We start from the raw sequence: 25,153 nt of genomic DNA on the forward strand, positions 1-25,153 counted from the left end.
CAAGCATATTATCATACTGCAATGAAACTAAAAATGAGTGGCAAAAGAAACCACAGAAACTATGCAAATGTAAGGAAACTGAACAATATCTTCTTGAATAATCAGTGGGCCACAAGAGAAAAAAAGGAAGAATCCCAGAATCAAATTATAATGCTAGCAGAATGTAGTAGAATGTTGAGAACACAATGAAAGCAGTTGTCAATGCCCATTTTAGAAAAGTAGATCGAGCTCAAATAAATAATGATGTACTCAAAGTCCTAGAGAAACAAAACCAATCTAGAATTAGAGCTAGTACAGAAAAGGAAATTAGAAAGATCAAACTAAAATTAATAGAACTGAGACTAAGAATAAACAAAATAGCTACTTAGCCAGTCTTTTTTTTTTTGGTACCAGGGATTGAACTCATGACCTCATGCTTGCCAGACAGGCACGTAAGCCACTGAGCTAAATCCCCAGCCCTCCTTAGCCAGTCTTACCAAAAGAAGGAAGAAACAGCAAAATCCATGCAATTAACAACGAAAAGACAAAAACACCATGGATTCTGCCAAAATCCAGATCATTGGTAACTGCTTTGAGAAAATGTATTATACTAAAATGAAAAATTCAGAAATGCAGAAATTCTTAGATGCACATGAACTACCAAAGCTGAATCAAGAAGATACAAAAATCTTGAAAAATCTAGTAACAATAAATGAAAAAGATGTAAGAAAACAAAACAAAAAACACAAATCCCCTGCAAATAAGAAAAGTCCAGGTCCTGATGGATTCACTGCTAAATTCTACAAGAACTTTAGAGAAGATCTAATTCCAATAATCTTCAAACTTCAATGAAATTGAAAGGGAAGCAGTATTTCCAAAGTCACTCTTGGAAGCAAGCATGACTTGCTTGATTTGATCCTCAAACCAAAAAAAAAAAAAAAAAAAAAAAAAAAGCCAAAAACCTAAGCAAAACAGAGAGCTATAGGCCAATTTCTTTAATGAATACAAATGGAAAAATCCTTAATAAGATACTGGAAAACAATGCAAAAATATCATCAAAAAGATCAAACATTAGGCTGAGGCAGGAGGATTGCTGTGAGTTCGAGACCAGTCTGGGCTACAAAGTGAGCTCAAGACCAGCCTGAACTGCATAGTGAGACCCTGTCTCAAAACGACAAAAAAAAGAAAAACAAAAAAAACCCACAAATCAAACATCATGATCAAGTAGGATTCAGCACGCTTCTGAAAGGCCCTAAGCAATACAGAGAGGGCCAGAGACCCCCAGGCCACTCCAGTCTGAAAGAAACCAGAAACATGACAAGAGATAAAAATAAAATCTCAAGCTGCCCAACATGAGAAAATAAGCCCAGGAGAAGTAAACACTGAAGAGAACAAGCACAGTAACCATCCAATACTGGACACAGCATCAGCCGAAATTAAAAAATACCTCCATGGCCTCATAGATGAATTTAAAGCTGTACTCTTTGATCCAAGTGATGCAAGATATAAAGAGATTAATTAAAGAAATGACAAGCCCCGCCCAAGAGAACACAGATGGAAGAACTGAGGAAATCAGAAAAGAAAGAGAAACTTCTGAAGAAGAATTTAAACATAACTTAGAATACATGAAACAGATCCAAAGAGAATACCAGGAAACTAAAAACTCCATTGAACACTGGCAAAATGCCTTGACAGAAACTAAAGACAGCCTTCTGAAACTTGAAGAGAGATTTATGGCATATGATCGTGAAAGAAAAAGCCTCTTAAAAATAACAAGGAACCAGAAAGAAGCAATTCAAAAACTGGAAGATGACAAAAAATACATAACTTAAGAATAAAGAATGTGAGTGAGGAAGCAGGAGCAACCAAAAATGAAATACAAAGAATATTCACAGATATATTAAAGCAAAATTTCCCATGTATAGCAAAAAGAAATGATATTCAGATAAAAGAGGCATACAGAACACCAGCTACCTACAACCAAAACAGATCTACGCCTAGACATATAATAATCAAGATTCCAGAAATCCACCAAAAGAACAGAATATTAAAAGCAGCCAGAGAAAAGAAGCAGATTACCTACAACGGGAAAATTATCAAAATAACAACAGACTTATCAACACAAACTCTTAAGTCAAGAAGGGAATGGGGAGAAATATTCCACATCCTGAAAGAAAATAATATGCAACCAAGGCTCATATACCCGTCAAAACTCTCTCTCAAAATTAATAGAGAAATAAAATGCTTCCAAGACAAGGAGGAACTGTGGGAGTTCGTGGCCACCAATCCAACCCTACAGAGAGTGCTGAAGGACATTACAGAGAAAGAGAGGAAGGGATACCAAGATTCCAGCAACAGTGGCAGAGAGGCCTCAATGAATGGGGCAGACAGCGGAATGAGGGAGTAAGGTGGACAAATTATAGCAGAAAAGTGGAGTAGCAGACATGAGGCAGAGACGGTAAGCTATGGTCTTTAGTATAGACAGCTCTGAAACACTATAAAAAAAGGCAGAGGTCATTGTTAAAAAAGGCAGAGGTCATTGTTATATTAGTGTATCAGAATTTAAAAGACACAGTAGTCTCATCGCCATATTTAGTTTGAATTTAATTTGTTCTGGTCTGTCCACTCATGTCAGATTTGAGGGCACAGACGTCTGACCCAAAAATAGCAGGTTATACCATGGTAACTATCCTTTCCTATTAACTTAAACTGAAATCCTGTATTACTTACATTGTCTTACTATGACTGATCTCAATTGAATCTGAATCATAAGACCATGGGTTGACCTTGGCTGATTTTATTTGAATTTGGTATGCTTGTTAGTATCAACCCTAAAAGTAGAGGCAACTACTCTGAAGATGACAAGATGTAAAGGATATCCATACTGGTAATAACTATTAACAGCTCTCAAATCCTACAATGCTTTCAAAGTTGTGTTTTTATAAAAATAGGTAATACTATGTTTAACTATATTAAGCCGGTGTTGTGGACAAATCTATTGAAAATAACAAGAGAAAACATAGTAAGTACAGAAGATCACCTATATTGTGGTCTTATATGTCTTATCTATTGCATGTTTTTCTAGGAATTTGTTTTGCTGTCTTGTTACGACTTGGTTTTCCCTATAATACAGAGAGGATAGGTATATATGTAGAAATTCACACGAATTTTTTAAAAAAAATTATTTACGGGAACAGATTATATAATGCAAGATGTAATGAACAGATACTCTGAAGAAGAGACGCTAAGAAACCCAATGCTAATTTTGTAGCATTATGATATAAATTCTAGCAATACTATTGTTCGCTGATTAGAATGACACGGTCTGGTCTTGAGTTCAATTTCAGCATACGTTGAGATGGGGACGGCTACCACGAAGAGAATGAGAGATGCGATGGTAGTTATTATTGTCTTCCCTAATGTTGGATCTTGAAGACCTAAAAAGCCTTCATCATCCTGTAATGATTTGATTAGTTCTATAATATGCAATAAGTATATAAAGTGGGTGAAGATGGGGACAACTATTTGTAAGAAACGAGAGACAGACAGTGAAGATCTCCAGTGGACTTGCTTTGAAATCTGTATTTCTTTAAATTTTTTTAAACTGTTTTGTTCTGTTTTGATATGTTTAATCTTACCCTCTTTGAGATGTAAAACAAATGTGTAGGACTGATAACCATATTACTAAGTTTTTGTTCGATCATTGAGCAGAACTGTTTGTAGTGTCATTTTTTGAATGTCATTCTAAATACTTTAATTTTGTAACCTGAACAGCTATTTCTAAGATGACAATATGTAACTTATCAACCAGTGATTTCTTCCGTTTGTTTTTCTGTAATTTTGTATTATTTATACCCTTTATTTTAATCTCCATGTATTTTTTTGTTTCCTTTTCATTAAATTAAAAAAAAAAGAATTAAGATATGTTATGTATTTGTGCCAGGTCCTCAGGATGAATGCATCACAATATACACCAATAAAAAAAGAAATATATTCCATTGTTTCCCGGTATACGTCCCACAAAAAAAAAAGAATATATTCTAATCTGAAGCATTCAGAGTCAGTCTTTCTCAGAATTTTGTTGTTCTTACTGATGTCTGCTTCATTTCTGGAAAATTACCTGTCTGTCTGTCTATCTTCTATGTATTTTCTCTTTAGTTTCTAGTTGACTTTTGGAATGCCTTTATATTTTTATAAGTGTTTTCAATGAATATTAAGGTTCTCTTGTCACAATGAATGCACTATTAAGTTGCTGTTATACAGTTCTTTTTTCTTCATCATGAACTATTGTTTGTATAAAAAATCAAACGCATATAAAAATCAAAACCCAATATTTAAAATAATTCAGAACTAACTTTTGCTTTACATTTTCATTTGTGACACTCTTATTATTCACTTTCTGCTTATTATGAATATGATGTCAGGAAGAATTTTTTCTTTTTAGTGATAATAAAGTGGTTTCATGATCCATTCACAAGACTTTTGTGAGATCTATCTTCCTGTCTTTTTTTCTTCCTTCTTTTCTTCCCGCAAATTAGGAGTATTTAGGGCTTAGGACATTTGAATACTCTATTAATGAATTCATGTAGGTAATAAAACCATTTTTTTGAGCTCTGTAGTATCAATAGTAATATTCTAATTTTACTATTTGGCTCAGTCTACTAATTAAAATTTTATGTGATAAAGTAGGATATATATATATATAATAATTAAATAATATACAAATACTAACAATGCATTAGAATTGGGATGTGTGTACATAGAGCTTTGTTCTAGAATGTTTTACAGTAAACTTCTGGTACTTCCCACTTATAACTCCTGGGTAGTTTCTTTACACATGTCAGAATGGCTTTCCCTTTTGTGTTTTAAAAATGTCATCATTTTCAATGATATGAAAAAAGCTGGAAAAGACTGGGTTGAACTGTATTTAGTATTTGGGATTTAAGCAAAGCATATAAAATATATTACTCATTTCTCTTAAAATAATGAAAAACAAAAACATATTGGGTCTTAGTGTGTGACACACAGTAGGCCTCCTAACATGTGTGGTGACTGACAAACCATTTAGCAGGTTAGACTTTCATAATTAAGTGGTTCCTTAAGTGTTAGTTTCTAAAGGTTCTGTCCTGTACCTGTGCTCTTTCCTATGTCACTTTTATTTTTTGAATCCAAGCCATTTTATTAAAGAAAAGACTCAAGCTTGTTCTAATCACCTCCTCCTGCTTGCCCTACGTATTCAGTTCAACATAGCTATTGGTTGTGTGTATCACTCCACATTCCTTTCTAGGTGCACCTAAGAGATTGTATATTACTGAGTGCAGAGTTGGGGATCAAACTCAGGGTCCACACATGCTGGTCAAGCATCTCTCCTCAACTATAACCTTAGTCAAGTTTATTTTCAGCTTTTTAGGTTTGTGTGGTACTAGCATATAGAGCACAGGCCAGAAAGGCTGCTATACAGCCTTGCATATAACCTATGAAAACAAAGAATTATCCCACTTAGAATGTCAACAATGCTCCAGCTAAGAACACCTGTGCTTTAAAAACTGACATACTAGCCTGGTGTGGTGGTCCATGCCTATAATCCCAGCATTCTGATCCTTGTGAGTTAGAGGCTAGCCTGAACTAGGTAGCAAGACTGTCTCAAAAACCCAAAAAACCAAAACCAAAACCAAAACAAACGAAAACAAAAGACAAAAAATCTGACCAAACAATATTAGACCATTCTCATTTATTTTAAATACATTTGAAAGAATTTGCTTCTCAAATAATGTTGGCTATTGCTGATTCTTCCTACACTTAGAGAAACAGAACATGTTATTTATATATCAAAGTGATACCTATTTACACTCTAATCTTGTGGAAAAAAAGATAATATGTGCCACAGTAGCACAGTAGGATACTTCTTTAATCATTATACTTTATTTGTCAGAATTCAATAGCTGCTAAAGAGACTCTAAATAAATGCTTTTAGGTAGATCTTAAAGGATAATTTGTTTTTGAAATTCTACTAATGGATAGATGATTACTTGGCTATTTTTTGCACCCTAATCATAGCATTCAGTAGTGCCCATGATCCCCTCTGTTTCAGTAATCTTGTCTACTTTAGATCTGGTGTCCTTAATTGCTCTCTATAATCATTTACTTTCATATCACTCTAGATCTTTTATCTTCTTTCCCTTGATATTCAATGCTGAGATGTTAGTATTCACACTAACATCTACTAACAGTATATTGTTAGAGATACACACACACAGCAGTTTGCAGAATGTGTCTCTGTGTGTGACAGTTTGCTATAAGCAAGGTTCAGTGATGCATGTCTGTAATTCCAGCTACTTGGGAATGGCAGGCAGGACAATCACAAATTTCAGGCCAGCCTGGGCAACTTAATAAGACCCCGTCTCAAAAAAAAAAAAAAAAAAAAAATCTAAAAGTGTTGTCCAGTTGCACAGCACTTGTCTAGCAAGTGTAGCATTCTGGGTTGAATCCCTAGTATCCCTCAAAATTGTTTTAAAAATTTGCTTCATGTTTATAATACCTTAATCAAAAACGTATTTTCCTTTAAAAAATAACATTTCTGTGATTCTTTACTAGATCCACCATGTATAAATATAAAAATAGAAAAAAAGCAATCATCATATGTAAAAAATACATATTTTAATAAAAAACTATTTATTTTAGAAATCTTGCAAATTATTTTAAGTTTTAAAAATGTTTTCATTTAATAATAACAAATAACTTCAATCAAGGAAAGCTATAAACTTGCAGAAAAAAAGACTTTCAAAAGGCAGGGTCACAGCTGGGGGCTTTTCTTACATGAAAAAGGGAAGAAGGAAAAAGGTTGAATTTTGATTGAGACAGGTAATTTAAGGTTTTCCAAGAGAATGGCAAATTAGTTGTTCAGAAGAAATGGAAGTACTGATCAAAAAAGGGCAACCACAACGATGTAGATTTTTTTTACTTGTTTTTGAGATAGGGTCTTCCTATGTAGTTAGGCTCCCTTGAATTTATTATGTAGTTCAGGCTGGTCTTGGAACTCATGGTAATCCTCCTGCCTCAGTTTCCTGAACACTGGATCACAGGTATGTATCACCCTGCCTGGTATAGCTTTAGAAGAATAAAACATAAGTGACTGCTTCTGATTATTTTAAAATGCTTAAAAAGAGTATCTGTTATGTAAATTTGATTATGTGCTCTTTTCCTCTGTTCTGTTTACTTACTTACGTTGCTGGTGTGAACCTATATATTTTATGTGTATTTCCTGTACTAGTTTAGAAACTATTTCTCACAATTGACGAGACAAAAAACAAAACATAAAAAAGGGAAAAAAATCATTGTTCAAAAGACTTCCTTCAACCCTTGTAAGTACTAAAACTTTAAAATCACTTGATAAAAAACTCTTGGTGTTTAAAACTGAAATTAGAAGTAGCTTCTAAAGTTTTTGAAAATACGTAATTAGCTCATCATGACAACACTGTTGGCTGACTAGCTGCATGATGACTTACTACTATATGATCTCAGACAAGCCACACAACCTCATTGTGTTTCAGAGTCCTCTTTGCACAGTTCAGGCAGTGTTTCTACCCCTGAAAGTTAAAGAAGCTATATTTAATAATGTGCTACATGTGTCTGCTGCTACCTTTCCTTATATTGATATATAATTAAATACTGGAGATAGATTCTTGTTACACAGGTTTTTCTGGAAATATTGGACTCAGGTGATTATCCCACCTTCAGCTTCCCAGTACCTGGGACTACAGGAGCCTGAAAAGGCATACTTTGCCTAAAAGGGGATGTTTAGCTTCAACTTGGTCATTTTACCTATATCCTAAACTGTCAGCAGCTTAATGCTAAGCTACACACAATGGTTCTAGCTAAAGTCTGAAGTTTCTCTCATATGAGAATTATATATACATTGCATTTGATTTGATCTATCTTACTATGTGATATCTGAATTGCTTTCAGGTACTGAAAAAAATACTGTAAGATAATTCATTGATTTATTCATCAGCGCAATGGGCATGTACTGAAAGTCTACTAGGAAGAACTATATTAAATATTAAATAGGTATGGGAGGAATGGGAAAAAAAGTGTCACAACAGATCCTACTTAAGGAAAGGAGGTTAAGAAATATAAATGATTGACAACGAAGGGGAAGTGGACAAAAACGACTTCAGGTTACGTACATGTTATAAACTCGGCATAATAAAAATAATCATTATGTACTGGGATCACTTACTAAAAAAAAACAGCTAGCAAAAGAAGATTATAGATTCAGCTTTAAACATATTAGTTTGTGATGTAAAGAGACACCTATCTAGCAGGCAAATGAGGACTAAAATTCACTACTGAGGTTAGTCTCAGAAATATAGGTTTGGAATATAAAGGTATATATGGGATACCTGAGAGTGAACCAACAGTAAATAAGAAACTTATAAATCAAGAAACTGTTTTGATAAAACGTGGTATTTCAGTTTAATTTTAGGACACAAAGAACATTAATTCAAAAAAGGATAAATACATGAGTAGGAACAGGGGCAGAAAACACACAGGTTAAAGTAGTTTTAGGTTATGGTAAAGGAGTTTTAGGTTATGGTAGCATGAATATAGATAAGACTGCACGGCAAGATGAAGAAACACAGCAAGCCATCAGGATCCAGAATCTGTGCTTGGAATATGAACTCTGTTGTGAATGCCACAGAATAACATGCAAGATTCCAAACATGCCCGGTATTCTCTGATTAAATTTTTAGGAGATCATTTTGTTTAATGAGGAAATGAGACTGGATAGAAGGGGACACCTAGGAGGTAAGTAAACAGTTAGGAGGATAAAGCCACAGTCTGTAAAGCCATAAAGGTTGAACTAAGGCAATACCAAAGCAGAGGAAGAAGTATTACGTTACTAAGAAAGCTGAATTTTGTTTTTAGATTTGGTAACTTAGTAGATGTGGGAAGAAGAGTCAGGAAGAACAGTCTCAAATACATTCTAAGTTGCAACAACTTAAGGAATAATTATTATAGTTTAGTTTCTGACATTTTTCAGAAATTTGTGAAATAGGTACAAAAATGTAGTCTACTAAGAGTTGAAAATTGGGCTATGACATGCAAAGGCCTTGTTAAAAGACCCTGGTATTGAGTAACAACTGCTAACATTTTTAGGGTAATTTAAAAGTAGCTATACAGCTCCTAAATGATAACTACAATCAAAAAAATTTTTAAAAACTACTCTTTCACCTCTTAAGTCTCAGTACTGAGCTTGCTATTTCACTGCTATGAAATTGCAGGAGAATGATAACTTTTTAATCACTAGAAAAGACATATTGTCCATTTGCTAATCATTATTTAGAAAAGCTTTCACATGCCTATTTCCCAAACTGTTAGTAGATACTTACCTGCTTTATTACTAAGCTTATATAAAAACGTTTGGCGAGGGTCTGAGTGATCTCGACATGTCAGTTGCAAAAGGGAACCTGATTTTTTCCATTTCTGCATAAACCAGAGACCTAGAGAGTTACGTGATATGAGAGTATAAATGGAAATGAAAATAACATGCATCAAGACGATTATTTCTATTACTTCAAAAATGACATCTCTCAAATTAACATTCTGTTAGCCAATAAAAAATCTGCAAAATATCTACCACTTCCTGGTAACAAATCCAAACATGCACAAAGATGCACAGGTTAACTATGGTTAGTGATGGCTGATGAACAGCTTACTATTTCTATCACACTCAGTAATGAAACAGATAACAGATGAAGGAGAACAAATTCAGGCAAAGTGTACCTATAAATACATTGTATTTCTTTAAATTATAAAGATGCATAAGAAACTTTACAAATAGGAATAGATCCAAATGCCAAGAGCACTGGGGATTCAGTCTACAGATCAATACAGTTAAGGTAGAGTGCACTAATATAAAAAACCAACTCTTAGAATGAATAATTGGCTAATTTTTTCTAATACAGGTGAATATAATTTGTTTCATTTAAAACTGTACATCTTTGTATTATCAATAATGTATAATTATACATCATTTCCTTACAGAAATTACATAAAATCTTGATCATTTTGGAATTGGTTTTTCAAGATTGTGGAATATTCACTTCACATTCTTTGCTTCTATAATTAGGATTAAAGAAGAGAGGGGGAGTCTTCTTTAATTGATTAAATCTTATAGTTGGAAGTGCCTCTGAGAAAAACTTTAAAGAAATTTAAAGTACTGTAGCACATCCTATTCATGCTGATCTATTTTATATCATTTAAGGATTTGTTTTGTCATGTTTTCTTTTTGAAACTATAATCAGAGATGGGATACAAAGGAAACAGGTAAGGTATGTCAATAAAAAGAGGAAGAAAACAGAAATAAGAGTGTAAAGAATTAATGAAAAGAATTGGGCATGGCGGTGCATGTCTGTGATTCCCCCCAACCCTCTGGAGGCTGAGGCAGGAGGATCATTGTGAGTTTGAAGCCAGCCTGGGTTACAATAGTGAGTTTAGGGACAACTTGGCCTAAGTTATAGCAAGACATTGTTTCAGGGAAAAAAAAATTATTGAAGAGACTAATTTATTCACAATGGTAACCAATCAACTAACCTGTAAACTATTAAAAATTTAAGGGTAAAACCAGACCAAGTCTCAGGCAAATCAAGTGCTAGATTTTTCTCAATGAGACCATTTAAACTAACCAAAATTAGAGTTTTAACTTTCAATTAAGTTTCTTTAGAAATTTTGAATTTCTTACAAATTATTTGAATCTTTAATTGCTTTCTAAGTCAACATAAAAAAAACCTAACATTCTAGATAACTTTATAGTATATTAAAATATACCTGTTACCTGTTCAAATAACAGAATGGTAGACTAGTTTATAAGATGAATACATACTGAAAATATTTGAAGTCTAATGGGAAAAGGGTAAAAATGCTTTTGTGATTATTTTTGTGGTACTGGGACTAAGTTCAGCCTGTACCATGTTAGCCAAGTACTCTATCACTGGGCTACATTCCCAGAATTCCCTACCTTCTTTTTCTTCTTTTTGAGGTACTAAAGATTGAAGCCAGCGCCTTTGATCAGAGCTACAGCCCCAGTCTTGTTAAAATTTTGGGTGGGTTCTTGCTAAGTCATCCAGGTTGGGCTTGAACCTGTGATTCTACTGCCGCAGTCTCCCACAGTGGTGGGATTACAGACATATTCCATTACACCTCCTCCAAAGTTTTTATTTGATTTGTGAGACAGGGTGTTGACAAACCGCCCAGGAGGGCCTCAAAGAAGCTGGGATCTTGGGTGTATACCGCTGCATCCAGCTGCTCTTGTGACTTTTGACAAAAACCACCTAAGTATGAGACTATTTTCTGAAATGAATTTTATCAACATATTTCATGTACAAAATACAAAATTACCCACATCTTTTGTTTCATGAAATTCCAATCGCGACAAATTGGCTTTAAAATAAATATGAGTAATATTAGATTTAAACTTAAGTTTCTTGCTTATGCCATATTTTTTACACAAAAAGCTTTTACCTGTATTAACAAGAGTACTGCTATTGTAGAGTGTACCAAGGTGAGGTCCAGAAAGAGACAGAAAGGTATGAAGTCTGCTGAGGTAATATTTAAATCTCGGCCTCGTAAGCACAGAACGGATTATTAAATTGCCCAATGAATGTCCAATAAAGCTTTAAAAGAAAAAAAGATATTTCTCCCACAGTATTACTTTTAAAAATAAAAGTCAAAGCTGATAATCAATACAGAAATGAAATACCAAGAATTTAAAATTTTCTTTTGTTTTAAAATTGTAGTTTCATTTTTAAAATAATATAACAGTATCTTAAAGAGAAAAATGTGAGAATATAGATTTCTATAATTTAAATTTTGTAGAAATAAGATATTTACCAGACAATTTTTACTTATCAGGGTGTTTAGCTGCGTAAATGTAAATACTTTTTAAAAGTAATAATCTGACTAGATTATAAATTTTCCTCCTGAAGCACAAAAATATTTACTTGTTAAATCATTATTTTTTTTTTTTTTAAAGTATTTGTACTTAAAAATGAAGTTGTACTCATAGGGCAAACCACTCGGAACCCCTTCTATCTCTCTCAGAAGCTTTCTTTCCCAATAAATATAGCTTTCTTTACCTACCAAATAAATTCTGCTCTTAAAAAAAAAAAGAAATTGTACTCATAAAAAGACAAGCTGTCTTATACTGTTCCATATTTCAAAACTGGATAAGTTACGAAAAAACTAATCTAAAAATTTTAATTCATACATAATATTTGCATGCATTTATGTGGGACAGGGATAAGCAGTATGTAATGACCAAATCACAGTAATTAGCATTTCTATCTCCTCAAACATCAATGATTTCTATATGGTGGGAACATGTGGCAGTTTTTAAACTAGCAATATTTTCAAGGCACAGGTAATATTTATGTAATCACTGATCTACTTTCTATGCCTTACAGACTTGCTCTTCCTGGAAAATCATATAAATGAAATCAAGGGCTGGGGAGTTAGCTCAGTGGCATAAGTGCCTGCCTTGCAAGCATAAGGTCATGAGTTCGATCTCTGGTACCAAAAAAAAAAGAAAAAAAGGTTGGTGGTTTTGCCAGGCATGGTGGCTCGCGCCTGTAATCCCAGCACTCGGGAGGCTGAGTTGGGAGGATTGTTGCAAGCTGGAGACTGGCCTGGGCTACAAAGTGAGTTCAAGGCCAGCCTGAACTGCATAGTGAGACCCTACTTCAAAAAAAAGACAAAAAAAAAAAAAAAAAAAAAAATGAAATCATGTAATACTGTCTTCCCTTAAAATCTTTTAAGTTATTTCTTTTCTTTTTAAGTCAATTCAAGTGACACTTTCCTGTATTTTGGATTAGGAAAACACAACTATGAAGTGTTTAGTTTCTCTAACTAAATATAAAAATGTATTGGATAAGTTAGAAGTTACCTTATTTTTGACACCGTCAAACTATATATCTGAATATACTGTATTATCTCATCCAAAAGGCGATCCGTCATGCTATCAAAGTCAGCAAAAGTATCATTCTAAATATAAGCAAAAAAGATGCATTGTATGTTAAAATATGTTTAATTATAAGAGAAACTAACTGAAAATAAATATTATTTTAATTTAGGTACTGAGAGTATGTTTAAGTCCAATGTTTCTTACAGAACTTGATAAATGCAATATGTATTATATTAAAATGAGCAAAATGAGTAAGTTTCTAGGGAAAAATGTTCAATATTTAACACTATTGAAAATATTACATATGCAAAACTTGCTTCATTTAGTTTTATGCCTATTTTCAGTATTAAGCACAAGTCTACTTAGAATGGTTTAAATAATGAAATGTTTGCATAGAAATATCAAATTCTCAATATGTTTTATATGTGAAGGGAACACAAGTCAAAATACAAATCACATAGATTAAATTTAAACATGCCTTATGTTAAATTTCATGCAACTCAGAAAAATGATTTCTAGTATGGCAAGGGTTTGTAGCAAGCAAATATTTATGAAAAAGCTGGTACAAAATGGTTGCTGTCATGGTTTGTATTGGTGGCCCCCAGGCCTCATGCGTTTGCATTATGCATCTGTGATTGGTTCATTGTCTAAAGCATGATTGAGGATGTCAGAGCTATACCCACATAGGGGTGGAGCCAGGATGTAGTGTAATGGTAGGAAGAAGGTGTGCCTTTCTCTCTCTCTTTTGCCGGTTTCTGCCTTGCTGTTTACAGGCGCCATGAACTGTGGCCCGCCATGCCACCTTGCCTTGGAGCCAACTTTTTCTTTTCCCAACTTTGGGCATCAGGTGTTTTGTCTCAGTGACGAGTAAAAAGTAACTAAGATAGTTGCTTTCACTAAAAACACTGTCATATTGTACCTGATTTCTCTCAGACATAAGAAAATCAATTCTTCCTCCAGGCAGTCCAAGTTCAATGTAAGTTTTTACTAATCGGAGGTCTGCACTGTTACCTAGAAAATTTAAGAGATTGATGTTAAAGAATGAAATATTCCAGAAGGTACAAAGTGTATCAGCATGTATTATCATATCTTTTAGAGAAAAGTTTATGGTCTTTGTCATTTGTGATTAGATAATATACTCTGAAATAATCAATTTTTATGGCAAAACTGATTTCTATGAAGCAATGTCTTTTAACAGTTTGTTTCTTAAGTTTTAGTCACACTGATAGTTTCACTTTTCCACCTAAGAGTACATTTATAAACTGTCAGTATATCACTTTGGTGTAACTGACTTCTTACAGTCACCACCAGAGGTGGTCATTTATTTATTTATCTTTTTTTTTTTTTTTTTTTTTTGAGACAGGGTCATGCTATGTTGCTCAGTCTGGTCTTGAACTTATTCTGTAGTCCATGCTGGCCTTGAACTTGTGGTAATCTTTCTGCTTCAGCCTCCCAACTGTTGGAATTATAGGCATGGGCCATCACCCTGGGTTCATAGGTGGTCCTTTTAAACTGAGCATTATAGTGTTAATGTGTTGACTTCCTTTAATGGTATTGGTATAGACTGAAGAAATAAAAATATATTTGAATACCTAAAATAGGACCGGGGATATAGATCAATGGCACAGTAACTGCCTGCTAAGTGTGAGGTCGTGAGTTTGATTTTTGATACCAAACACCACCACCACAAAAACCCTCACAAAACAAAACAGTTTATACATGTCATTGTCAAAGATAACTGTTTTGATTCTGATTTTAAAAGGCATACCAATAGTATTTCATTATTAATTTTTATGTGACCTAGAAATACATGTTTAAACACATTAATGAGCCAGAAACTAGTTCTACTTAAGATTTAATATTTGGTGCACTAATGTCATAATTGGGAATGGATATCAAATATTACCAATAGTTTCTTAGTTATTTGCTGATGAAGATATAGCTAACACATTTCTTTATATTTACTTGTCTTTACATTCTGGGAATGAAACCCTATTAGTTGTAGTAACTTAGTTTAATATACTGATTCTATTTGCTAGTGTTTCATTAAGTGTATTTATGTTAAATTGACCTATTGTTTTAGGGGGTTACTGGTGAGATATTGTTATCAGAGTTGGTAGCAAGGTTAGGTAACTTTAAGGAATTGGCTGTGTTCTGTATTTTTTACCTATTGTTCTGGAACAATTTATACAGCATATGGATAATCCGTTTCTTGGAAGTTTTAAAGAATTTATCAGAAAGTCTACTGTGATAAATCTTACTTTGAAAATTTTATTAGTGTTGAAGGTTTCACTTCCTAGAGTCTTGCTTTTCTTCTAAAAAACCTCAATTTCATGAGGTTTTAGTGCTAAAGACCTTTGTCTAGTATTTTATTATTTTAAACATAAAGTCCAGTTAATGTCACAGAAACACAGTGATAATTTGTTAATCTAGAAATATTTCACTTCTTCTAAGTAATCAAAACGAAACAAAGCAAAACAAAAACAAAACTGCTAAGTAACCAAAATAGCTGTTAAAATGTCACAGTATGAAAGCCAATAATTTAGAATTTAATGGCTACCTTAATAATAAACTTCACAGAATATTGATTTTTAAGCAGCCAGCTAATAAATCAGGAAGACATAAAGAAAAATCAAATGATTGCTGTGGGGTGATAGTTGATAAAACCAACAATGAGAAGACAGAAAAATAAAAAAAATTAAATATTGTTGGCATATGTGTCAGTTAAAAAGAAAATCTAACTTAAGCATACTTCAGCTTTAACACAGATTTAATATTAAGTTATGTAATTAAAGTATTTTTAGTTCAAAAGTTAAAAGAAAATGAAATGAGTTCTATTAGGAAAAGAAAATCCACTGAGTGGCTATGAGCCACATCAACAGACATCACCTACCATCTAAGCCATGCACGCAGACGATGAGATGCACTCCGTCTTCAGAGACGTCCTCTTCCTCCATGCTGAAATATGGCACCGAGGACGCCAGCAGAGGAACGTCACTGTACATAAACCCGGGGAGCTTGAGTTGCTTCAGTTCTTCTTTTGCCTGAAGAAAGCTGAAGTAAAATATATGAAGATATGCTTTATGAAGGATCATACTCAGCTTTAGAATCAAAAAGACAACCTCTTGAATTTAGAAAAAAAGCAGAGGAACAAACACAGAGATGTTTGGTTTGGAAATCATGAAAATAATCTGGGAGAGGTACTAGAAAAAGATAATCTGAAGTTTATCATGTAATCAGATCTTCTTTTTTTCCATTTTTACCAAAATACAACAGTGAGAATGGTAGCTGTTTATTACTTTAGGTTATTTGTATTTTTCTCTAAAATTGCCAATAAGAAGGAGCAGAATCAAAACAAACATTTGACTAAATGTAATTGATAACATATACTCATTTGGAATGACTAATAATCTTTCAGGACTGCGAAGATCAAAATGATTTAACAGTATATAATTTGGACTGATAAAAAGCCTAACTCAAAGAAGCTAACGAACACTAAACTATGTATGACACTAGGTCCACAATGGAGAACCTAGTGGTGAGGCACACACAACAAGCTATTTGCATCCTGAAAGCTCTAAAGGTTCACCATCATTGCACTAGGTGGAGACATAAACCTTTGCTTTCTGACAATTCAGACCATGTAAGGTACTAAGCAGGTGGTATAATGCTTATTCTGTTGGCATTAGGTATTGCTCTCTCACTGGTTTCTAGCTTTAGGGTCTAGAGATCATAACTTTATGCATAAATCAGAATAATCTGTGAATTGAAAATATCAACTGCACACAGCCCTTGACTTCATTCACCCCAGAGATCATGACTCAGTCTGGGGTGCACCAGCAGCGTATGCTTCAAACTATCTCCTAGTTCTTCTGGATATTTTACTGGTCTATGAAATCCAATTTTCAAAACCACTAATTTAGCTAAGGCAATACAGGTCTTGTAGGTTTAAGTGGTTTCTACTAACTTGTTATTTATTTACCTGTTATTGCCCTTATTTCTTAAATATACTCACGAAACCTATTTTTTTTTTTTTGTGAGTTAACAGAGGAAACATGAAATACTGATGAAAAAAGGGGTTTAACTTCAATTATTCCATACTTATATAATCATCAGTGGGACAGTCATATAAGGAATATTTAGCCTGCAGAATGGGACGATCATTTGGAAACTATACATGTGTGTCAAAAGGTATAATGTGCTCATTTTAGACACTCAATTAAAGGAGCACTTGTTATGATACAGAAACCAGAGAACAAATAGATATTCAGCCCCTTGGCACTATTTGTGATGTTTTACATACATTTACTAACATATACTATTTAACTCCATTACTTACGCTTGTATTTGAGGTTTTGGCGAATTCTCATACCACGAAATTGAAGAAGTAAAGTTGTGAGAAATGCTGCTTGGCTGCTTTGTAATGGCATCAAATTTACTTTTAGAAGAATATTTAATACTACAAGGAGACTCTCGTGGTGCAGATGGGAACGATAAACACCCAGAAGTACAAACAATAGGCATATTCATACCATCTCTCAAATAGTCACTCTTTAATTTCTCTGACTTTATAAGTCTTTCTTCTGCTAGTGGATCTCTGCTGGTATAGGGAGCATTTATTGTTTCATCCAAAGCTGGACAATCTGTTTCTTCATAATACCCATTTTGAACCATTCGTTGATCCTGTTCATCCTCTTCATCCTCATTACCTTGTTCCTGCTGAAGGTTACTAATTCCTTTTTGACAAGTTTCCTTTTGAGAGATAACTGAATTGTCACAGCTAACATTACATGTGCCAGAAATATCTGTAATGTTCTGAGAACCAAAGTAGTTTTCCACAAGCCCTTGCTTCACCAGATCAGTACTGGGTGAAAAAGGGTCACTTGTATCCACATGAATTTCACTTTGAACTGTAGGAGCTTCTAAATAGAGCTCCCTGAGATGTAATGGATCACTGTTTTTTCCTTCCACAGTTCCATCTTTACTACCCTCTGCATTAGTAGAAACAGAACCTGAAACAACACACGAAGTGCCTAAACAAATCAGTTTTGGATTTAACATTGCTGTTCTTGCAGAGTTATTAGATTTATCAGGACTCTGAGGGCCTTTATATGTAGTGTCAAATTTAGGTTTGGAGCTGCAACTACTTTCCACATCACTGGAAGTATCTTTATCTAAAAAAACAAGTTGCAAAGGGTCCTTAGTGCTTGAATTTAAGGAATGTATTGCTAAAGTTTCACTGTCCAAATGTTCTGAAAACACAACACTCTGCTGTTGCAAAATAATGCTTGACTTCTTTGTCTCATCACATTTTGGCAAATCAACTGTTCCTAGATTTAATACAGTTTTGCTATCGCTTAGATGACATTCAGGTACAACACACTTCTTAGAATTTTCATCAGGTGACAGTTCATCATCAGAAGGTAGAGAGTTTATAGATGTTAAAGATGACTGTATTTCACTTAAAGCACTGGTACTCTCAGTGCAATGGCTTCCTAAAGAAAACTTTACGTTACAATCAGGTTTCATCAAAAGCTGAGGAAGTAATCTTTCATTATTGAAAGGACCTTGTTCTTGTGTGGCTTCCAAGACTATATCAAGGTTTGGATGTGTTGCAAAAGAACTTGGTTCACTTTCGACACCCGAATCTGAAAATCTAGATGAGGCATAGGTGCTATTAGTGTCTGGTAACTTAATTGTATCTCCACTTACTACAACATGATATTCTTTTGTAGAAGGAGCAGATGGATTACTTCTTAATTTTGCTAGTGATTCTCCAACAAAACGACACTTTGCTTCTTGCAAAGTTTCCTTTTCAACTGTTGTTTCTACAGATTTAAATTTACCATTAGAGTCTAAAGACTCAAAGCTGGGTAGTAAATTGTCCACAAACATTGCATCTTGTCGAAGCTCAGCCCATGGCCCTCTTTGAACAGTGATTATTTCTCCACTGAGAGGACTGTTATTACAGGGGTTTATTTCAATCGTTTTAACTCCCGAAGATGGGGCTGTCTGATGTTCATGGCAATCATCTGATGAACTTCTGCATGCCATATTGTGATCCAGGTGTGTATTTTCACTATCGTCCTGGGAGATATCAAGTTTACCTGAAATGGACAAATTTGCACAAAGATTTAGGCTGCCAGAGTTCAAAGGATTAAACTGGTTTGGCTGTATATTTTCAATATCTGGAGACTTTTGTTCAGTTCTCTCTGTATTAGTTGGCAAATAGCTAGCTTCATTTTGACTTGTCTGTCTGATGCAGGACTTTGGGTCAAAATTATATCCACACATTGTGGGATCCAGACCATCCTTCTGACTATGCAAAGGATTGCCTTCAAAGCATTTAGTGAGGTCATTTGATGCTGTACTTTTCAAACATTTGTAGCCTACTAAAATCACAGAATCCTTAGAGTTCTGTTTTATTAATTTTTTGGGGTTTTCGGGTTTCATTGTTTTCATGAGCTTAGCAACCTTAACCTTGGATTTATTTGATTCTTCATTCTTTCCTTTTGGAGGTTTTGTTAGCTGCTTTTCACCTTCTGTGTACCAAATACTGGAGGCACCAGCAGGTTTGACCTTCAACTCTGGGCTAGAAAGTCCTGCTACAGAGCTTTCTTCATTCTCATATTTATCCATTCTACTGGACTCTGACTTCTGAAGACTCTGAATTCCCATCCAGGGTGCATCTAAGTCTTTTATCCAAAGAAAAGAAGATTCAGGTTTAAAACAAGAACTCATATGATTAACATTGCTTTTCTGACTAATTTTCTAACACCCTCAAAAATAAAAAAAATTGGAGGGGAAAATTGTTTGACATTAGGGAATGATTTTACGCATATTATACTGAAAATGATATGTGCAGCTTATATATTTAGATTATACTTACCTTCAATAACTGAATCTAAATACCTATCTTCAAAGATTATAGGTAATGAATTGAGATCTCCATCTAATTCACTACATTCAATAGGTAGGGGTGGAAGAGAACTGCAGAAGGAAGTATTTTTGATAGCGGTGCACATCTGTAGATGACTCTGAGCACTGAAAAATATTTTGTAAGTCAGATTATACTAAAAAAAATTACATCCAACTCCACTTTGCAGTCCATCTATGTCTTCTCCCAACATCCATATCATCTTTCTTTAAGACATAATCTCTTTATCAAGAACTTTTTATTTTTTTTGATCTTTTTGACACAGGGTTTAGCTATGCAGTTCAGAGTGGCTTGAACTCACTTTGTAGCAAACTCGCAGTGATCTTCCTACCTCAACCTCTTGAGTTCTGGGATTACAGGCATGTGCCACCATGCTTCGAAAAAGAATTTTTTAGTAAGAGATAAAAACTAGTAAGATGAAAATTATCATTTGTTGACATAAAATTATGTTAACAGATTATTTCATTTCTACCATGCTCTCTTATATTTTCTTTTTCTTTTATTTTGGTGCCGGGGATCGAACTTATGACCTCGCACTTGCCAGGAAGGCACTTATGCCACTGAGCTAAATCCCCGGCCAATTTTCTTACATTATTTTGATTCTGTATTTACTGTCTAAGCTTCTAAATTTTCTATAAATAACACATACAAAAATACTAAAAGCCAACGTGCCTAACAATTTATGACAACATTGGGAAAAAAGTATGTATGTTCTTGTGGCTTCTTTTTTTTTGGAGACAAGTCTTGCTATGTAGTTAATGCTATATTTAAACTCACTACGTAACCCAGGCTGGCCTCAAACCTGCAGCAATCTTCTTGCCTAAGCCTTCCAACTGTTGGGACTACAGGCACGTACCACCACTCCTGGCAATTGTGGCTTCTTTATTTAACCACATATTAAAAAATTAATAGTTATTTAAAATAAGGTATATACTTCTCTAATACAAATTGTTTTTATCATTTTTATTTTTTTGGGTACTGGGAATTGAACTACAAATTGTTTTTAAAACAACCCCTTTTCTTATGGAAAATTTCAAACAATTTTATAAAAGTAAACAAAATAGTACCAAAAAACCCTCTCCTGTACCTATTATCCAGTCTGATTAATTAATATTTGCCATTCTTGTTTTATTTATCCCTCAATATTTACCATCTATCCCTATACTACTATTTGCTGGTATTTTTTTTAAGAACAGTTTATGTCTATTGAAAGATGTAAATCTTAGTTGTATAGTTTTGACTAATGACCACATGACACAGACCATTTCCATCTACTCAGAGTACCCTCATGTTTTCCTAATTTGCAGTCCATGGATGCAACTGCATTATGTTTTTGTGTAATGCAAGGGTCCTTCATGAAACAATTCCTAAGACTAAACCCAACTGGACTAAAAAGTAGGTTTCTGAACTTCAAATTCTTCCAATTTCTTCTATTTTAAACACTGTATATTGTGGCACTAACAAATTCTAAGATGTTATATGGAAAAGGAAATAAAGTAATTTCAATTTTAGAGCAATGTTACTCACTGAAGTTCTTGATAGGCAATGGCGGCTTCTCTTGGATGTTCAAAACAAAAGAATGCCTCAGAAAATCTGCGAACCTAAAAAGTTCCAACACCATCTTTAGTAACATGGCACTTTTTTTTTTTTTTTTTTTTTTTTTTGTGCCGAGGATCGAACTCATGACTTCATGCTTGCCAGGCAGGCGCTTTAAGCCACTGAGCTAAATCCCCAGCCCCATGACTCAACTTTTTTTATTTTTTAAATTTTTTTAACATGGCACATTTTAAAAATTGATATAATGAAGAAAGGTAGGGAGGGAAACTGCCATTAGGTCTTTCTTAACCACCCATGAGAATTAAAATTCTCTCCCTCCCTAGTGTTGTCAAGTATTATATTTCTAAAAAACTTTTTATCTTTGTTGGTTCATATTTGCAGTACATAATGATTACATCCCTTATAAGAAGCTGGTACATGCACACAACACATCTTAAATTCTTTTTACTCACCCTTTCTGATCCCTCCCTTCATTTTCTATTACCCTTCTCTTTTGCAAAAGACTTATGTCCTGGTTTTCTCTTTTACTTTGTTCTTTATTTATACTTTCGTTTTCCTGTGTCAGAGAAACTATGTGATATTTAACCTTGTGTGTCTGATTTACTTTACTTATGGTCCCAAGTGCATCCATTTTCCCATAGATTAAATTTCAGTTTATCCTTCTATGACAGAATAGTACTCCAGTGTGTATAAATGCCATACTTTTTTATACATTTGTTTAGGCACATACAGGCTTTCAAGATTTAGCTATTGGGAGCTGTCTATGAACATGGGTATGCATATATCACTGTAAGATGCTATCTTTTAGTTCTTGTGGGAACATACACAGTAGGGAGAGAAGGAGGTTGAATGTAATTTCTAAATTTTTGTAGAATTGCCTTATGAATTTTCACAGTGGTTGTAATAGTTTACACTCCCACCAACAATTCATAAGGGTTCCTCTTCCTCAGAGTCTCATCAGCACTTATTTGATTTCTTGACGATACTCATTTTTTCTGAAATAAAATGGAATTTAAGTGTTGTTTTAATTTGCATTTCTCTAATGGTCAGAGATGCTGAACATTTTTTTCATTTATTTATCGGCTATTTGCATTTCTTCTTTGAAAAGTATCTATTCATTTCACGTGCCTATTTTTTGACTAGGCTTTTAATTTGGGGGAGGAATATAAATATATATATTTCTAGATATTAGTCCTTTGTGTGAATGGCTGGCAATTTTTTTTCCCATTTTGGAAGTTGTCTATTCACTGTGTTGCTTTCTTTGCTGTGCAGAAGCTTTTTAATTTGACATAGTTCCATTTGTTGATTCCTGATGTTGTTTCTTGTGTCATTAGGGTTTTATGTGGAAAGTTCTTACCTATGTTCATGACTTCAAGAATTTTACCTATTTTATTTTCTAGCAGATTGTTTCTGTTTTAATATTTAGGTTCTTCATGCATTTTGAGTTTAGTTTAATACATGGTGAGAGATATGGGTCTAGATACAATTTTCTACATGTGTATAGCCAGTTTTCCCTGCACCATTTACTCCAGCATAATGTTTTTAGCCCCTTTGTCAAAGATTAGATGACAGAATGCAAAGTATTTCTGTACCACATGAAGTGAAAAAAACAAGAGAAACAAAAGTAAGAAACATAGACTAACATTCCTCCTCAGAGGGACGGAGGGGTTCTATCGGTCTTATGTGACACTCTATCACTTGTATAAAGAATCATATCTAGCACATGGGAAACATGATACAAGTCAGTTTGCTACCTGGAAGCTAACTTTCTTCATGCTATGTGACAGGCACTTCAGTCTGTACTTACGTGCCTACTGAACTGACTGCCTTACGGTACTATGACTTCAGGCATTTAACTTGTAAATCTTACATTTAATACCTGTCCTACCTATGGGGGTTGTAAAGTACAAACAGGTAATTATATAATAGCAGTTCATAATCTGCAAAGTGCATATAAGCTATTATAATTGGCATTATGGTATTTACTACATTTTACAATAATTATATATGTAAATTGTATCCCTTCTTGAAGTATAATTTTCTTTGAAGTACAAACTATACTTTGATGACCACTGAATCCCCTAAGACATGTATACTGGCAAGTTACAGAAGTACTTGGTAAGTTCAATATTTCTAGCTCAATATTTCTTTCATTATAATTATGTTTTGATCCTTTCTTTTTTAGTTATAAATGGAAAAGCTCCGTCAGCCATTGAGGCAGTATTAAGCAATAGGTAGGAGATGCAAAAGACATTTTATTTGGGATTCAGGGAGAAGAAATTATTTACATCTTGAGATTACATTGAGGATTCTCTGAATAATGACCCTTTAGTTTTCAATGTACAACAGATTAGGAATCTATTTTACTATTATCAAGATCTGACCACACAAATACATAACTTACTAAGTTTGTTTCTCTAAGCAGATGAGTCTGACTCTTTAAAAGAAAATACCAACAAAGGACTTGGGAAACAGCCTTGCAACATGGATGAGAAGATTGCAATGCATGTCTTTACTTTCAAAAGCTATGCAATTACCCCTTCTCCTCTCCAACACTGAAGTGGAAAAAATATCTGCCTATAAGAGATGTTTTCCCTAGTATTATAACATGGGAAGAATGGTACTTTTGTATGGATTCATAAAGTTGCATCTGGACCTAGCAAAAATAGGTGAATTGCTTTTCCTTCAGTCCTTATCTTCCCTAATTCCTGCAAAGACAATTTCTTTACTGTTTCCTACCTATAAGATACCATGCTAAAGGTTTTATTTTCATTCTTTGGTTTAAACCATAAAGAATGCTATGACCAAGATAATATAGCTAGTAAGTAAAAAACCTAGCAATCAAAGATTTGAGAAATTCCAAATCTTGTGTTCCAAGCTATTTATCTCTTCCCTTTTTATTGGCTGTATTATGAGAAATCATTCCTTTCTTGTATGCATTCACACAAAGTCCTCTTTCTAAATTCTTTTACAATGATTACTATAGTGGGATGATTTGTAATGAGTAAGAACATTAATTGTGTTGTATGGCCTAACTAAGGTATGATTGCCACCTGATGGAAATACAGCTTAATTTTAACCAAAAGACAAAATAAAGTCAAATCTACAAATTTAAGCTTTGAATATGAGGAAAAGATATTACTGACTGGCATATGCTTATGGAAATGAGACTTGTTTGTACATTAATTTTTAAAAATATCCCTTACTTAGTAACACTAGCTAGTGACAAAACACCAAGCATTCAAAATGGTGCTTTACACAGTTAAAATGTACCTTTATCCATGTTCTTCCTAACATACTGCTGAAATTGCTAACATGGCATTTATTAGAACACAATTTTATATAAGCTCATGCAGATTAGAATCTAATTTTGGGTACAGGGTCAATTTATAGGCAGATAAGATTATAATACTTAAATTACCTTGAAAAACAGTTGGCATTTTGTGAATGTTTATTGAATACATGTTAAGACCTCAGTTATACTAATAACAGAATACCATAAAGTCCTTTTATTACACAAAGCTAATTATGCTTAGTATTAGATATGATTCTAACTAGTTTATATTAACTGATTTCTCATTCTTCAGTTCTTTCAAAAGAGCAAATTAAAAAAGAAAAGTGAGGGCTGGAGATTTAGCTCAGCAGCATAAGCACCTGCCTTGCAAGCAGGCAGTCGTGAGTTCGATCCCTGGTACTGATAAAAATGAAAAAGACAAAAA

The 25,153-nt window shown here is 33.8% G+C and overlaps 1 protein-coding gene across 16 annotated transcripts in view; it reads right to left on the reverse strand.

Annotated features, from left to right (window-relative positions):
• Fam135a (family with sequence similarity 135 member A) overlaps positions 1-25,153 on the reverse strand; it is a 93,027-nt gene that overhangs the window by 8,632 nt on the left and 59,242 nt on the right. For 11 of the 16 annotated variants that reach the window (XM_063227021.1, XM_063227027.1, XM_063227024.1 and 8 more), the window contains 8 exons: positions 21,405-21,478; positions 19,830-19,984; positions 17,280-19,635; positions 15,834-15,994; positions 13,860-13,951; positions 12,923-13,020; positions 11,503-11,654; positions 9,372-9,482 (listed from right to left, as the gene is read on the reverse strand). In XM_063227021.1, the coding sequence (XP_063083091.1) occupies positions 9,372-9,482; positions 11,503-11,654; positions 12,923-13,020; positions 13,860-13,951; positions 15,834-15,994; positions 17,280-19,635; positions 19,830-19,984; positions 21,405-21,478 (3,199 nt within the window). Of the gene's footprint in view, positions 1-5,695; positions 8,781-9,371; positions 9,483-11,502; positions 11,655-12,922; positions 13,021-13,859; positions 13,952-15,833; positions 15,995-17,279; positions 19,636-19,829; positions 19,985-21,404; positions 21,479-25,153 lie in introns of those variants that run through there. The other 5 variants (XM_063227033.1, XM_063227032.1, XM_063227030.1 and 2 more) reach the window with 2 other exon arrangements.

The sequence above is a fragment of the Cavia porcellus genome, unplaced genomic scaffold (assembly GCF_034190915.1).
Source record: "Cavia porcellus strain 051 isolate PalLab524CR breed Dunkin Hartley unplaced genomic scaffold, mCavPor4.1 scaffold_16, whole genome shotgun sequence".
NCBI classification, from domain to species: Eukaryota; Metazoa; Chordata; class Mammalia; order Rodentia; family Caviidae; genus Cavia; species Cavia porcellus.